The sequence below is a fragment of the Ursus arctos genome, unplaced genomic scaffold (assembly GCF_023065955.2).
Source record: "Ursus arctos isolate Adak ecotype North America unplaced genomic scaffold, UrsArc2.0 scaffold_1, whole genome shotgun sequence".
In the NCBI taxonomy this organism is placed as follows: domain Eukaryota; kingdom Metazoa; phylum Chordata; class Mammalia; order Carnivora; family Ursidae; genus Ursus; species Ursus arctos.
In genome coordinates this window covers 46,565,756-46,583,528 of record NW_026622763.1, presented here as the reverse complement: position 1 = coordinate 46,583,528, position 17,773 = coordinate 46,565,756, and the positions used below count along the sequence as shown (strand labels likewise).

The 17,773-nt window shown below is 35.7% G+C and overlaps 1 protein-coding gene across 1 annotated transcript in view; it reads left to right on the top strand.

The window, feature by feature from the left end:
• SCN9A (sodium voltage-gated channel alpha subunit 9) overlaps window positions 1-17,773 on the top strand; it is a 164,950-nt gene that overhangs the window by 85,618 nt on the left and 61,559 nt on the right. Inside the window, exons 11-17 of the mRNA XM_026492633.4 lie at window positions 804-1,091; window positions 3,123-3,494; window positions 6,178-6,307; window positions 7,436-7,674; window positions 10,272-10,445; window positions 11,276-11,632; window positions 16,355-16,828. Of these exons, the coding sequence (XP_026348418.1) occupies window positions 804-1,091; window positions 3,123-3,494; window positions 6,178-6,307; window positions 7,436-7,674; window positions 10,272-10,445; window positions 11,276-11,632; window positions 16,355-16,828 (2,034 nt within the window). The remainder of the gene's footprint in view (window positions 1-803; window positions 1,092-3,122; window positions 3,495-6,177; window positions 6,308-7,435; window positions 7,675-10,271; window positions 10,446-11,275; window positions 11,633-16,354; window positions 16,829-17,773) is intronic.

The following is a 17,773-nucleotide window of genomic DNA, read 5'->3' as shown; positions in this document are numbered from 1 at the left end:
ACTCCCCCTGCTTGCGTTCCCTCTCTCGCTGGCTATCTCTGTTAAATAAATAAATAAAATCTTTAAAAAAAAAAAAAAGAATGTTATAACAGTGAAATGTGTTAAGTAGTAGGATACAAAGTTGAGTATAATATGCAAACAATTAAAAAATTATATATAAAGATCAGAAGAAATATTAACACCAGTTATTTCCAGAATGTAAGACTATGAGTGATTTTTATTTTTTATTCACAATGTCCTTATTTTCCAAATTTTTACAAAGATTTTTTTAATAATAAAAACTTTTTTTTTTTTAAATAAAGGGTTAACACTAGATCATCCCAGGAATTTTCTGGGAGACCCTTAGAAGTCTCTCATTTTCTGGAGTTGTACTTTATAATAATTCATTTTCATTTTCAGACAATTCAGTCTTCATTAAACTGAGTGTCTGACTCTGTTGATAATATTGAGTTAACTACCTGAACGAGATGTACACATTTTCTTATTGTTTGGTTTATGTGAGTTTTATGTTCCAAAATTACCTAGTAATATACTATTTTAAATTGTTTTACTATAAATATAGTAACAGTGTATAATAACTTAATTCCAAAGTAAAATGGGGCTTTATTACAATGTAAGAGAAACAATAAATAGCTGCTCTGTAACCTTCTGGTCATAGTGCAAAGAAAATGGCATCACTTCATGTACAAGGGACACGATTATATGCATAGTGTAATTATAGTCATGGCAGAGAGGTGTCCCATCACAGGGTTCCCCAGACTTTGGAAATGACTTGCTGTATGTGTGGCCTCTTGGTCCAACAGGCAATTGCAATTGCAGCAGCTGAATACACAAGTATTGGGAGAAGCAGAATGATGGGCTTCTCGGAGAGTTCCTCTGAAACATCCAAACTGAGCTCTAAAAGTGCTAAAGAAAGAAGAAACAGAAGAAAGAAAAGGAATCAAAAGAAGCTTTCCAGTGGGGAAGAAAAGGGAGACAATGAGAAGTTGTCCAAATCGGAGTCAGAAGAGAGTATCAGGAGACAAAGTTTCCACCTTGGTGTTGAAGGTCATAGACGGGCACGTGAAAAGAGACTGTCTACTCCTAATCAGGTACCCTTGCGCCTATCGAGTGCATATCACCAGGGGTACGATTATAGAGCAAAATGTTTTATTTTGAAGTACAAGATCTCAGGAGAGGAGAGTGAATAATTGCATCGGTATGTTTTTAGGTAAAAACGTATTGATTGTTGGACATTTATGGAAAGAACGTAGATGTCCATAGTTTTCCATTGAAGTTTGACCGTTTTTGAAGGACCTTATATTTTCAGCCTTGTCATATGATCTTCTCTGATAAACAAATTTTCAAAACAAAGTATTCATGAGAACTTATAGAAATAAAAAATTATTTAGAAATAAATAAAATTATAGAAATAAAAAAATATTTTTATAGAAATAAAAAAATTATTTACCCTATATATTTTACATTTTTATCTAGTCTGTATTTCATAGTGCCTCATCAGTTAAAAACTAATCTTAGGTTAGTTTCCCCACTTTTCTTCACCACTGTGAGAAATGGTACCACCTAAATATCAGTCACCTAAGCTGGAAAAGTTTGGAGACACCTTGACAGCCTCCACCCCCAATGGCTTCAGCTACTAACATCTAGTCACACGGTCTGTTATTTCTGCTTGTGTAAAACTTCTCTACTCTTTTTTTCTCTTTCCATGGAAACCTCCATATCTCAAGTTTCCCTTCCTACAGACCTCCAAGAAGAAAAATTGCTTCTCTTCTCCTTAACGTTGCCCTTTGTTCTATCACACAACCTTCCCAAATCATTATTCTAAAACAAGACTGTCCCTTGGCTCAACTTTAAGAAACAAGATGAAACCCCCCCAAACCTGACTGTGTTGAACAACCACTGGCTACAGACCAAGACCCACATCCTATTCACGTTATGGAATGGCTTCAGCCTCATTTACCCCCTTTCTCTAACTTCACGTACCCTCAGTCCACCATGATCTTTCACTCTTACCTACATGCCCTATACCTTTCTTACTTAGTACATGTGGTGTTCCCTAAGTGGGATGATTTTCTTCTTTGTTTTTCTCCTGGTGTAGTAGCACCCGTCCTTCATTCACTAGTTCAGATGCCACTCACCCCACACATTTGCTTCTGCCCTCTCCACTTCTCCAATTTGCTCTTTGATGCCCCGCTCAGAATTATTATCCTTCTCATTTATGTCTACATTTAAAATTTCTACTACTTAAGTGTGTAAGACGCTGCCAGATAGACACAGAAATAAAAGATAGAGTCCCTGCCTTGAAAGATTTTATAATTTATTTGGGGATACTGAACTTGAATACATGTGATACCAATAAAAGGAAATAGGACAAGAGCAATCCAATCTAGTTTTAAGGCAGAGACTGTGTTATACTCACTTTCCATTATTCAGAGTGCCTGCCACTTTGTCCTTTACATAGGAAACACTAACATGTATTGAATTAGATAGTTCCAAAGAATAGACATTCAGTTTGGCTTATGGGCACGGTTCCTGGCCATGAGTCAAATAAAGGTGACTTTCCCCCCTCTTTGGTATTCAGCAATCTCTCTTTCAAGTTCTAGTGTTTTATGACTTTGTAAACTCACTGACATTAAAAGGTCTTTCTCAACATACCTTGACTGAGCTTCCAATATGTCAAGTGGAGTTGCAAGCAATGGAAGGCAAAGAAGCATACAGCATGGTCTTTGGCCCCAAAAAAGTTTCAATTACTTATGGAACTTAGGATTGATATATGAAAACCTAAATAACAGGTATTAATACCAAATGTTTTTTAAAAGTGATATGTCCTTTGTAGCAAAATGAATGGAATAAAAACAATGGAGAGGTTACACTAGGCCAGGGTAGGAAAGACCTGTGTGGCAATATATAATTTACCTGGTCCTGAAAGGATGGATTCATCCAGTCTTTTCATTGCTTATTTGGAAGAATTTGTCTTGCTGCCCAATTCCTTTGTTTTTAGGTATGTTTCTTTTAAGCCAGGACTGAGCCACCTGGCCTCAGTTGTGATGTCTGTGGCGGTTCTGTGCGCTTCTGTTCTTAGGTCTTCAGCAGATAAATGTCATCTTCTCTCTTTCCTGCAGTCACCGCTCAGCATTCGAGGCTCCTTGTTTTCTGGAAGGCACAGCAGCAGAACAAGTCTTTTTAGTTTCAAAGGTCGAGGGAAAGATCTTGGATCTGAGACTGAATTTGCCGATGATGAGCATAGCATTTTCGGAGACACTGAAAGCAGGAGGGGCTCGCTGTTTGTGCCCCACAGACCTCGGGAGCGGCGCAGCAGTAACATCAGCCAAGCCAGTAGGTCCCCCCCGGTGCTGCCAGTGAATGGGAAGATGCACAGTGCCGTGGACTGCAATGGTGTGGTCTCCCTGGTTGATGGACCCTCAGCCCTCATGCTCCCCAATGGACAGCTTCTGCCAGAGGTGATAATAGATAAGGCAACTTCTGATGACAGCGTAAGGACGTTTTAAATAGCTCAGGCATGGCTCAGCCCTTATTCTTGCATCAGTCAGTCTCTGTGCTAGAGGGGCCTTCTCTGGTCCTGTGAATGGCTCTGCATTTTGCAATACCTTTACTGTAGAAATACACCTTCATGTAATTCTCATACCATATGCTGTAGACATCTAATGCAAAGATATTGAAAACTCCATTTTTTTAAAAAAAGGAACTTATCTATTAAAATTATATTTGAATATTATAAACCATCCCTTTAGAAAACAACGTATAAAAGATATATACATATATAGCAGCACAGGAAATGCATTGCTAATGCTGATCTTATTAGTTGACGACAGGTCCCATTTCTGTAAGGACATTTGGATGAGTTGCCACCTCCTGCTATCCTTTTCAAGATACTGTTTGTTCCTTGTGCAAGGAATCTTGAGTTTTAAAAATAGTAATAATAATAATAGCAAACGTGTGTTTAATATTTACAACAACAATATATTATTATCCCTGTTTTACAAAGGGGGACACCAAGGCTCAGAGAAGTAAAGGAGCCTGTTCAAGTTCACTCAGCTAATAGAGAGTAGTCCTGAAGTTCGAACAGAGGCCCTCCGTTTCAGAGCTTGTGCTCTTAACCCACCACACTTTTGCTCTCTCTCCCATGTGTAGTAGGCTTCTTAACCTGGAAATAATTTAAAATTGTTATGCTTTTTCCCCATATATAAATGAAAATTACTGTTTTCATTGAAAAAAAAATAAAACCCTCTTTTGTCTGGAGTCTATGAATAAAAATATAATATCCAAACTACATACCTTAATACAAACATATACACATAAAAGCAAAAACAAAACAACCAGTCCAAAGCAACAATTTCAAGAGTTTAGGAGTAACTGAGTGGTTAGAAAAAGAGTCTGATTATGCTTGAAAGAGATCTTTCTGGTTCCTAGAGTTTCTAGGTTACCTCTTTAGACCACCCACAACCGAAAAACAGCAGGGGTTTTGACTAACCTAACAACCTTTGAGCTCATGTTACTTATTAATATATTCATGTTTTCAGACAATATAGTATTTTTAGTGAGAATAAAGTTCCATCAAAGTCATGGCCACAAACATTTCAGTTGGAATGAATGCATGTGCTTTTAGGTAATGTGTGACCTCTGTGCTTGCATGATACAGCTTCTGCCAAGATATTTTTCCTTATCAAGTGAGCATGTTAAATTTCTATGGAATCAGATCTTTGCTGTGTTTTTCTTTTCAATGATGTATTGCCTGTGAAATATATAATTTTATCAAATTCAGATATTATTTCGTATCTTTAAATGAAATGTTTTCATTTAAGACTTTACTTTTACCATAACAAAATCAGTATTACCATAAATCCTGAAACAAACTACAAAACTAGAGGAGTTGATAGATACTCTAAGATTCAACAGAGATGCAATAAACTTAACCGTGTGGCAAAATATACAGTTTAGATGAAAAAATTGCATGACAAATATAATCTTGACAACTAAAACATGTCTACATGAAAAAGAATTCGTTATTCTTGTTTGACTTGGAGAAAAATTGCCCTTTCTGGAAAGTCAGTAAACTAGAGATTGTATCTAATAGATCTCTGTAAAAAGCCACCTGCAGATATGTGTGCGTGTACGTCTGTGCACATACACACACAGACAGACACACATGCATATATTTATGCCCATGTGTCCACGTTTTGGTATACACACATATATAACTATATCTAAACAACTATACAACTTTAAAACTCTAGAGCTATATTTATATGTTTGTAAAGTGGTGTGTGTGTATATTTATACATACATGCATACCCCACATACCACAGCTAAGCAGATAGATAGGTGATACATATAGAGTTGTATAGTTGTTTGTGTGTATATGTATGTATGAGTGGTGTGTGTGTATGTATAATTGGCCTGCACTGAACGACCATAGTGTTTTAACTTTGAATTAGTTGCCAAGTTTTAAAAACAAGACATTTTCACATAAAAATGTGTGTACCTGGTAAGACCGAGCTCATAGTCCTGCATGGCAGCAATCCTTTAGAGCGGAACAGTGGTCACCTCTTTTAGATGAAACTTACATTCTCCATTTTGCTACAGTTCCCATCAGTCTCCACTGTCCTTTTCAAACTGAGTCATTTATCATCGTATACTCAGAGCAGTTCACGAGGAACCATTACAGTCACCAGCATTAATGCTGTTACCTCAACAAAGAATAATTACAGAAATTTATCAGAGAATACCAAGGTTCTGCCCCTTTAACACACATCACTGCAAGACACGTCTAGCTGTTTTCATGTAGGACTCTTACATGGTAAAACTATCTGAATAAATTCAAGACCCAGAAAGATAGATGATGAAAGTGACTATAACAATAAAAGCAACTTGTTTTATTTTTTATTTTCCTAAGCATTAATTCTTTTAATCTTCAAAGCAAGAACATGGGGCAAGTACTGTGATTACTCCATTTTACCAATGATGGAACTGAGACAGGAGTTAAGTAAGTCTCCAATGATACATACCTAGTAAGTAGCAGAGCTATGATTCCAACCCAGCAACCTAGTCTCTACTTTTATTTAATCACTACAGCTGCCTAAGCAAGATTTTATTCTACACCTATAGTTTATTAGAATTCTATTCTTAGAGCTTAATTAATAATCTTTTTTCTTTCAGGGTACAACCAATCAAATACACAAGAAAAGACGTTCCAGTTCTTACCTTCTTTCTGAAGATATGTTGAATGATCCGAATCTAAGACAAAGAGCAATGAGTAGAGTAAGCATATTAACAAATACTGTAGAAGGTATGTAACGATACCCTCTTAACCATAGAGATTTTTAAACAGAATTTAGATAAATCCTGGTCAGCCTTAAATAGGTATATAAAGTTCTTAGGAAGAATTCAAAGAATAAAAAATGGTTATAAATAATAGGAGAGATAACCAGTGATTAGTAATGGAATGGACTTTATGTGCTCAAAATATTGATGAAGTTTTTTGTGATTAAAGACATTGGGTGATAGGACTTTTCAAAGACAAATAGCTTAATGGTAATTAATAGAGAAATCTAGGTTAACCCGGGGCTATATAGTTCTCACTATAAAGTCTTAGAAACAAACTAGTCTCCTTGAATTTATCATCTCTCTAATATGCAAAAAAAATAATACATAATTCCAGATGTCTATAAATTGCTGCCCCTGAACACATTCAGTAAAATTATAAAATGGTAATATGTGATGTAACATCTGTTGAGAATATGATGAAAAGGCATTTGAGAAAGCAATTTAAAGAACATAATGGGAACAATAGTAGTTAGACCCTGAGATGCATTGAGGAGAGAGTTAAGGGTGGCAACTTTTAAAATGTGCTGGCTCCCATCCTCTTCCCCTACAATGTGCTCCAGGTCCCACCTTGTCCATGGATTACCACCTCATACCCACACATACCATCATGGCCTCAGACAAAGCTTCCACCCACCTCCTAAACTTAGTGGTGAGAAATAAAAGGGCTCATGGTATGACATATCTATTGAATGAGTCACTCCACAAATTGTTTCTAGTCTCTTGGTTCTGAGATTGTTTTCACTTGTGAAAGGGTATATATTGGTGGAAAAATATATTTCTCCATTACGAAAACATAGGTTCTCTTGTTTCCCTTCACATGTTAGGTGTGTTTCTCTGGGAGTTGCCCATATCTGCTTTGAATCATTAATTTCACTGCCTTCCCCTAAATTATGCTTGCTCTAGTAAATGAATATTATAAGATTTTTACATAATATGATATGCTTTCATAGAAGAAGTACTGTTAAATTTCAAAGTCTAAACAGAAAACTTGTTTCAGTGTTAAAGTGTACTGCTGATTTGTATCTGGTTAGGAATAAAATAAACAAATGATTGACTTCACGTTCTCTTATGTTTGTTTTTTTTCCCCCAGAACTTGAAGAGTCCAGACAAAAATGTCCGCCTTGGTGGTACAGATTTGCACACACATTCTTGATCTGGAATTGTTCTCCATATTGGATAAAATTCAAAAAGCTTGTCTATTTTATTGTAATGGATCCTTTTGTAGATCTTGCTATTACCATTTGCATAGTTTTAAACACATTGTTTATGGCTATGGAGCATCACCCAATGACTGATGAATTCAAAAATGTACTTACTGTAGGAAATTTGGTGAGTTTCTCAATGCGTGTTATCTACCCATATTCTTCTCTTTGGTTGTCATGATTGTCATTTCTTTTTTTTGTCAGATGGATATGTAGCCTTGAATTTATCATCTCTCTAGCTATGTATGTAGCTACATATCCATATCCAGAATTCACAATATGAATCATTGAACAGAGTCAAGTTTCTGGTGATACTATTTTAAAATAAATTTGCATAAGTATAGAGGTATGTAACAATATTATTTCCAAAGAAGGTCACCGTCTTGGGAGTTGATAGTGTGTTTTTGTTTGTTTGTTTGTTTTTGTTTTCTTCTGCTGGCACGTCTCTTTGAAGCAACACCTGAAAATTTGTTACTTTCTTACGCAATTTGTAATTACATTGCACCTGCCTTGTGAGTACATTCTCCACATATTTTCAGAAAAACTATGGAAGGCTTTTTCTTGACATAAAAGTGAAGTGTCTGGGCCTTTGGAGTCCGAAAGTCCCAAATTCTGCCTCTTACTGGTTATATGACCTTTGGCAAATGTGTTAATCTCTACAATCTTTAATTTTCTCACTTATAAAATAATTATAATACCTCATTTGTAAAATAAGAAATATAATTCATTATTTATAATATCATAATAGTGCTTCATTTATCATATCATTGAGAGGATTAAATACTTTCTACTTATTAGTCTGGTATATCATAAGTCATTAACAAATTAAACCTATTGTTACTGTTATTATTATCATCATCATACTTTAAATCAATTAGCAGAAAGCCTTAAGAATAAGGATACCAAGAAAACCAAAATGGGAGGACTGGACACAGAAGACACAAGAACATTCAAGAAGGGATCTGTAGGCTTCAAGAAGATAGAGGATCCTATTAGGAAATTGAGTGCCAGAGTGATCTCTTAAATGTGCAGTGCTGGTCACATTTTTACTAAATTAACACCTTAGGGCAAATGCCAAGTGTTAGTTTCTGAGAATCTGTGTGAAGCAGGCAGAAGTTCTATTTCATGGCCAAAGGGTCCTAGTATATGACTCTTCATAAATTATGAATAACTCTGGATGTCTTTGTGAATGTCTGTATAAGATAATTTTACTTTTGCCTCAATCCCAAAACAATTTATCTTTTTTTTTCTTTTTTTTATTTAGTAATATTTTTTTATTATATTATGTTAGTCACCATACAGTACATCCCTAGTTTTTGATGTAAAGTTCCATGATTCAGTTGATCTTTGAAGCCGAAGAGATTGTTTCTGAGTCAGTCTTCTCTCCCACATATTTTCAGTTAAGATGTATGTACCCCATGTGCTCTCCGAGGAAGCATTCTTCTTCCCTTCTATTTCTCTTTGGAAAAAGACAGGACTAGACGGGTGATGGGTATTAAAGAGGGCACTTGTGATGAGCACTGGGTGTTGTATATAAGTGATGACTCTGAATTCTACTCTAGAAACCAATATTGCACTGTATGCTACTAACAAAATTTAAATTAAAAAAAAAAAGACAGGACTATCTGGTTTCTAATTATTGGTGGAGGTACAGATCATGAAAATCAGTACCTTCTTGCTGAGTTGACTGTATTACTGTGAACCCCAAAAGAATTTATTGTGTTTCTTATCTCTTCCCACAACCCTAAGGGTGGGTACTCCCTGCTTGTCTTCTTGATACTGCATTATTTTTAAATTGACCCAGCACTTACAGACTTCCCCATTTCCCTTTGAGCCTTGTTTGGTCAGCTTCTTTGAGTCAAATCAAACCTGAATGATTCATAAACAAGTCCTTCACTATTGTCTTTTTAAGTCGGTCCTTTGATACCAGTGTCATGAATTAATGATGTTTTGTGATGCACTTTGTGTCAAAGCTTTGGAAGTCTTACTTTAGCTCCCACTGTGTCAATTAAATACTTTTTCCTCTTCTACTGATAAATCTTTAAAGAGTGAGTCAACGTATTCTCTATTCCCTAAGAGTAGTCAGACCAGACAAAAGGACTGGCTCAAAATTTCAGTATCAATCTATATTTCCTTTTCATTTTCTTCCAGAATAACTCATTGACCCATATATATATATATATATATTTTTTTTTTTTGCAAAAAGTGACTGTATTAATTGTCCATGGTTTTATTTATGTGGACTTTTTTAAATGATTTATTTATTTATTTGAGAGAGAGAGAGAGCACAAGTGGGAGGAGCAATGGGAGAAGGAGAATCTCAAGCAGACTCCACACTGAGCACGGATCCCAACTCAGGGCTTGATCTCACAACCATGAAATCACCACCTAAGCCAAAACCAAGAATCATGCACTTAACCAACTGTGCCACCCAGGCATCCCTATATATGTGGAATTTTAATATGCTCTTCTAAAATGCTCTCTAAAGATGAAAAGAATGGACAGGAAAGTTAGAGCTTTTTAACCGTGTAATGCTTGTATTATAGCTATAGAAATAGTGTCACCAGGTTTATGGGATTAAATGAGATAATAACATACTTTTGTAGAGGATCTGGCGAGTTACCTAAAGCACAGTGATGCTAAGCAAATACTCATAATCATCGTTACTTTGATTTTATACTTCTAGTAATACCAGGGGGAAAAAACATTGTATTTCTCATTTAGGTCTTCACTGGGATCTTTGCAGCTGAAATGGTTTTAAAACTAATTGCCATGGATCCATATGAGTATTTCCAAGTAGGATGGAACATTTTTGACAGCCTTATTGTGACTCTAAGTTTAGTGGAGCTTTTTCTAGCAGATGTGGAAGGACTGTCAGTTCTGCGATCATTCAGACTGGTAAATATAGATCAACCTTACTGTTATAAAGGGGTGTTTCTAAGGCTTTGCATTATTATTTAAGTCTTTGGAGGTTTGAATCAAAAGACAAGATTAGGTCTTGGTATCTAGTATATTCAATTTCATTTCATCACAGAGGTGCTTAAGGAGTTCAAAAATCACATGAATGTTTTTATCTTAGCATCTTGAAGACATGGTCAGTCATAATTGAATTAATTTTAGGATCTCGAAGACATATTCAGTTGTATACACTAGTATAATAGAAGTGGGTAAAGAAAGTATTTCTTTACCAGTAGCCAATAATTTATTTCACAGTAAGAAGGTTATGGTTTACAGAATTTCAATTCCTACAATATGTTCATTACTTTGTGGGTTAGATAACTAAAGATGAAATTATTGTCCCCAAAATGATGTCTGACATCAAAAATATAAAAATGTTAAGACTTAAAGCATTTTTCTCTAGCATGTTGGGCTTTACCCTATGTCAGCATGAAAAAGTAGATAAAAATATCAGACTATATTCAAATTTTTAAAAATTTGAAGGATCAGAAAATAGAGTTAAGGATAAATTATCAATTCTAAAGGGAATAATATCTGAAACCATAATAAGAGGCTTTTATAGTAATCCTGAACTTCCTTCAAAAATATGTGTGGCAATTGTATTGTGGCAAGTATAACAAAATAACAGGAATATTGAAAATAGCTGAAAGGAAAAAAGAATAATCAATTTTAGCTAGATAATAATGATAATAATTTGGAACAAAACTCAAGATTGGAAACATTGAACACTTTTCATAATAATTAATATTAACCTTTGTGTTTCCTTTCAGCTTCGAGTTTTCAAACTGGCAAAGTCTTGGCCAACACTGAATATGCTGATAAAGATCATTGGCAACTCAGTGGGGGCTCTGGGTAACCTCACCTTGGTGTTGGCCATCATCGTCTTCATTTTTGCAGTGGTTGGCATGCAGCTCTTTGGTAAGAACTACAAAGAATGTGTCTGCAAGATCAATGAAGACTGTACACTCCCACGCTGGCACATGAATGACTTCTTCCACTCCTTCCTGATTGTCTTCCGCGTGCTGTGTGGAGAGTGGATAGAAACCATGTGGGACTGTATGGAGGTCGCTGGTCAAGCCATGTGCCTTATTGTGTACATGATGGTCATGGTCATTGGAAACCTAGTGGTACGTAATCAGATGTTCACACATTTAAAATTCTGCATAGAAAATTGTTATATGATGATAAGATCAGTTATTTTATAATTTTAGGATTAATTACACATTAAACTATTAATTATAATAGAATATTGATCATTTTAATATGGGAAAGTACAGAAAAGAAAATGAAATATTGTCTCAATTTCCCTGACAGATAACCCATATTTATATTTTTTACAATGTTTATATTATTTTACTTATTTTATTTTTTCAAAGATTTATTTATTTATTTGAGAGAGGGAGGCAGGGGTGGGCAGAGGTAGAGAATCTTCAAGCAAACTCCCCTCTGAGTGCAGAGTCTGATGCAGGGCTCCATCTCACAACCTTGAGATCATGACCTGAGCCAAAATCAAGAGTCCAATACTTAACTGAGCCACCTAGGTGTCCCTTCATAATATTTATTTTAATGGAAAGTTTTCTCCTTTATTCTCTCATTTTGATAGTGATGTCACATGAATTCAATCTGTGGTTTTCCTGTCTCTTAAAAGTCCATTCAAATATCAAGTTATACTAGTAAATAGAATATGATTAAATTAACAATAACAAAAATGAAGTTATAACAGAAAAAAGCAATTGAAAGGACTGGTCCCATTGCGTTACAGTCATATATAATAAGACTAGCAACCATAGCAAGGATCCGGAAATTATGGCTCATGTGCCAAATCCAGCATACTGCCTGTTTTTGTATGGCCTTGCAAGGTTGGAATGTTTTGTTTTGGTGGTGGTGGTGGTTTTTTTTTTTTTTACACACTTTTTCAATGGTTAAAAAAAATAAGGAAAAATAGTATTTAATAACACATGGAAATTATAAGAAATTTAAATTTCAGGCTCTTTAAGCAAAATTTTGTTAGAACGCAGACATGCTAATTCATTTACATATTGTCTGTATCTATTTTACTCTGCGGTGACAGAGTTGAGTAGTTGCCATAGAGGTTCTATGTCCCACAAAGGCCAAAATATTTTTTAATCTCGCCCTTTACAGACAAAGATTTGCCTACCACTGCTCTACAGTATCTCTTTCACAATTGATCTTCTACTTCTCCATTAGTGTTTGCTTGGCTTGTACTCCTCTTTGTTTGTGTCTTTCTTTGTACCTACCTATCAGTAAAAACTTTCAAGCTTACAAACAGGAGAAAATTGGGATAAGATGCTCTTCCATGACTCACTCACTTCAGTTTTCCAAGCCATTATGTTGTCTTGGTTTAGTTTGTCAGCTTGGCATCAGACTGTTTAGGAATCCCAGGAGGTGGGGTATAGTAACAACTCTATGGTTAATACATTCACTTTCTGCTGGCTTGAGAATAAGTTGCTAATTTATTTTTGTCCTAATACAAGCCCCCATGTCAAAAGTAATTCAGAGCCTAGGACAGAAAGCTACATTCATCAAATCACATACTAAATGGTACTGTTTTGTGCCATTAAATGGCTAGACAAATACATACATATACAGAGTAAATTATGCAATCCAAATACTAGACCATTGCTACACAAAACATAGATAGCATGAGTTAGAATTCTGTAATTATTGATAATCCTCTAGGAGTAGTAATAAATTTACTAGTTTTATACAGGCTTATAAATCCCTTTGAATATGAAATAAAATGTATTTGCTCTCTCTGGTTCTTCTTCTGAATTTAACATTTGTATTCATAAGCCCCTATAATGTGATTTGTTTGTATACTTCTTATAAAATTTTGGCATTAAAATATTGAAATGTAGCTCTTTATAAGATATAGGATGTCAAAACATACCAAACCAAAACTATTAGTCACAACTAATTTAAATATTAAGTATTCACTCAGGCAAGGGTGAAGTGACGGGGATTACTTGGGCACTCTCAAATTATTCATTCAATATTTTTATTACTTTCTGTGAAAGGAAATGTGTTTGGGTATTTCAGGATGATTAAAAAATATATACCTGTGAGTTAGTCCCTGTCTTCAAGGTAATTACAATCTATGGACATAGGAAAGTGGTACACAGACTTATCAGATAAGGAAGAAGTAGTAAGTGCTAGCAGTGAGGCAAAAATAAATGCTCTTGACACATTGAAGGAAAAGAGAGAAGTTCTAAATATTGACTCAAAGAAGAATTTGGAGGTGGGTCTTTGAATAATATGTAAAATAATATTTAAGCATGAGCACAGGTGTGAGGATCATGGTTTACTTTGAAAAGCAATATGAATTTATAGTTAAAAATAGATGGGATATCTTGGTGAATGTTTAATCCATATAGAACTGGTAATGACTGACTCATGATGATATTCATTATTTACTAGTGATAATGAAAGACAAGAGAAGTGTAATTCACAAAATAGATAACCAACTCTTGGTTAAGGAATTACCAATGATGTGGAATTAGAATCTGAAAAGAAAAATGGAAAATTATGTTTCTGATACAGTCTTCTGCATATTAGAGTTATATGATAAACAGATATCTCATTTTTTTCTCACTTATTCCTTAGTTCATTTTACTACTGATTAGTTAAAATGGTTAAAAACAATAAGAAAGAACATCAATTAGAATGATGTTGAATCAGATCTAATACATCTTATAAGATTTCTTTCTCTGCTTAATTTGATAATGGATGTGTGATACAGAATCGAATTCATTTTCATTTGTGATACCAGTAGATTTTGATACAGTAGTGGAGTCCTATTATGATTTTTGATGGAATGGAAGTTATTGTTATTATCCTTAATGAAGATGTGACCGAGCAGGAGCACATTATTGAAATATGTGGAATCTTAGAAAAGCCAAACTCATAGAAACAGAGACTAGAATGGTGATTCCCAGGGTCTGAGGGTTGGGGGAAATGGGAAATGGTGGTCAAAATTCAAAAGTCCAGCTATAAGATAAACAAGTTCTAGGGATCTAATTTACAGCATGGTAATTATAGCTAATAATACTGTATTATATCATTGAAAGTTGCTTAGAGAATAGATCTTAAATGTTCACACACACACACACACACACACCCCAAAAAAAGGTAATTCTTTGACATGATGGAGGTGTTCCTTAACACTGTAGTGGTAATCGTTTTGCAATATATAAATATGTAATATCAAGATGTTGTGCACTTTATTTTTTTTAAAGATTTTATTTATTTATTTATTTATTTGTCAGAGAGAGAGAGCACAAGCAGGTGGAGTGGCAGGCAGAGAGAGAAGCAGGCTCCCTGCAGAGCAAGGAGCCCGATGTGGGACTCCTTCCCAGGACCCTGGGATCCTGACCTGAGCCGAAGGCAGGGACTTAACCAACTGAGCCACCCAGGCATCCCTGTTGCACACTTAAGCTTACACAATGTTATATAACAATTATATCTCAATAAATGTGGAAAAATAAAGTTAATTACAAATTTGAAAGGAAAAAAAGGAAGACTATTAACACTTGCATTCATTAGGGAGACTAAAGTTGTGGAATGGGCCCTTGGCCTCTCATCAACATTCCTGTTAAAACATACACACAAACAAACATGTATCTCCTAATGAAATACATTTTCTTATTGACAATAAAGACCAAAATGAAAGTAAACTACCTCAGAATTCCTTCGTGATTTATCACAATTGTTTCCTGTGATTTTGCTTGCTCCCCTAAGACTCTTCTCTTAAATCAAAGATACTAACATTGACATTTTTAACCTGTGGTCTTCTACTTACATCTTGTTTTGGGTGGGACCAAATTCAGGCATAAGTCCCTTCTCCTCAGTTTGGCCTAATTTTGATTATTTTAGTAATATAGATGCTTTTGTCCATGAAGAGACTTACATGAAAGGGTATTTCAATTACCTTTTTGTTTCCTGTCTAAAACAATATTTAAATATAATTTAAATATAATTTAATTACTTTCAACCCTCCGTGAGGTTTTTTTTGTTGTTTTTTGTTTGTTTGTTTGTTTGTTTGTTTTTACATTGTTGAGTCTACCTGGACCCCTACCTCAGGGAGGAAAAACAGAAATGGTTTTGCACACAAACAGGATTTTAGGAGTTGTCCTGCCCTCTTTTATTATCTCTTCCAGGGCCAAATGATTGGCATGAGGCCAATCAGTCATAATGCCATTATCTCCTTTGAATTGGGTTCAGTGGGCAGGTCCTTTTCCATGCTTTAAAAGCCTCATTAAGTTGCAAGCTGGCACAATTCTTGGACAGAATATTTTATTACAGGAGCTTTGCAAGTGTTATATGTTCCATTTGTTGCAACAAACTGACATGTACCTCCTGGGAAAAGCAAGCACAGAGCTTGGCTTAGGTTATTTCAGCACAATAGACACTCCTCACAATTTTCTTGTTCTACCTTTTTCTCATAGGTGACAAATATTAATTGCAGGTAAACATTAGGAGGGCTTTTTATGCCCATAAAAGGGAATTTGGCCAAAGGACTCCTGCTGCAGAGATGAACTTAAAAATGACATAATAAGAATGAGGAGAGAGCATTCTCTTTGCTCCTCATGCTAAGTCTTTCGTGGGTATGGCTGACCTCTGCTCCCCAGAGTTCCCAGGAGCTAAGATACTCCGGGATCATGACCTGAGCCAAAGGCAGACGCTTAAGGACTGAGCCACCCAGGTGTCCCAGTGCAGGGATCTTTAATGCTGGTTTGGATTTTGGCCTGTATTTCAGAAAAATGTGCTTATTTTCTTTTTTTATTTCCTGTCTCCCTATTTCTCCACACCCCAACCCCATCCTGATGTAGGTCCTCAACCTATTTCTGGCTTTATTATTGAGCTCATTCAGCTCGGACAATCTTACAGCGATTGAAGAAGACACTGACGCAAACAACCTCCAGATTGCCGTGGCCAGAATTACGAAGGGAATCAATTATGTGAAACAAACCTTACGTGAATTTATTCTCAAAGCATTTTCCAAAAAGCCAAAGATTTCCAAAGACGCAAGAGCAGAAGATCAAAATAGTAAGAAGGAGAACTATATCTCTAACCGGACACTTGCTGAAATGAACAAAGATCACAATTACCACAAAGAAAAAGAGAAAATCAGTGGTTTTGGAAGCAGCGTGGACAAATATTTGGTGGAAGAAAGTGATCGTCAATCATTTATCCATAATCCCAGCCTCACTGTGACAGTGCCCATCGCACCTGGGGAGTCTGATTTGGAAAATATGAATACTGAGGAACTTAGCAGTGATTCAGATAGTGAATACAGCAAAGAGGTAAGATTGTTTCATACACATTGTTTCCTATTACTAACTAGTGTGAAATGAATGAAAATTTCCAATTTTTGCTGTGATAAGTTCTTCCTAATATTACAGACCGATGGGTAGTTTCTTGTGTTTGTGAGTTTACACAGCAGCTTGCTGAAGATTCGTCTGGTAAGGTTTTACTACTGGTTCTTCAGAATTGATGCAATCATACTTAGCTAGATTTGAAAGCTCCAGGTATCTTTAAGTCTTCCCTTTCCTCATCCCCTTTTTTATCAGTTGTGAAGTCATATACACTTTCCTGCCTGTTGAACCCATGGCTCCTTCCCATCACCTTTGTTGGCCTTTGCGCTCACTACTTCTTGCCTAAACCATACCAAGTAGAGTCCCAACGGGTGGTCTCTGCCTCCAGTTTCCATCTACTCCAGGTCACTTGTTTGATTAATTTTACTCAGGTTCAATCCTAATCATGTCACTCCTTTGAAGTATGCTTGGTCCCCTAACTCTCTGGAATTACAGGCTGATGATGAAGTCTTCACACCATGGCCCCAGCCAGCTGACCAGCTGTGTCATTCAGTGCTTGCCTGGTTTCCTTTTGGACTGCAAACACTTGCATCGTGCATCACTCTGCTTGGGATTTCCTTCCCCAGTCAAAATCCTATACACATCCTTTAAGACAGTACTCGTGTAAAATGATTAGGCCTTACATCACAGGGTTGGGTAATAAGGGTTACATGAATGAACACGGGCAAAACACTTAGAACAGTACTCGGAGTGCTCAAAAGTGATAACTATTGCATCCTTCCTAATTTCTCCCCAAAGAGATAGGTGCTCTCCTCGTTTTGAATCCTGCCCAATTTTATGTCTTTTCCTGGATTTATTGTTTAGCCTTATATTTTATTAATTTTTTGGAGAAATTATCGTATGCATCAAATGGTGCTCTAAACTCATTGAGAA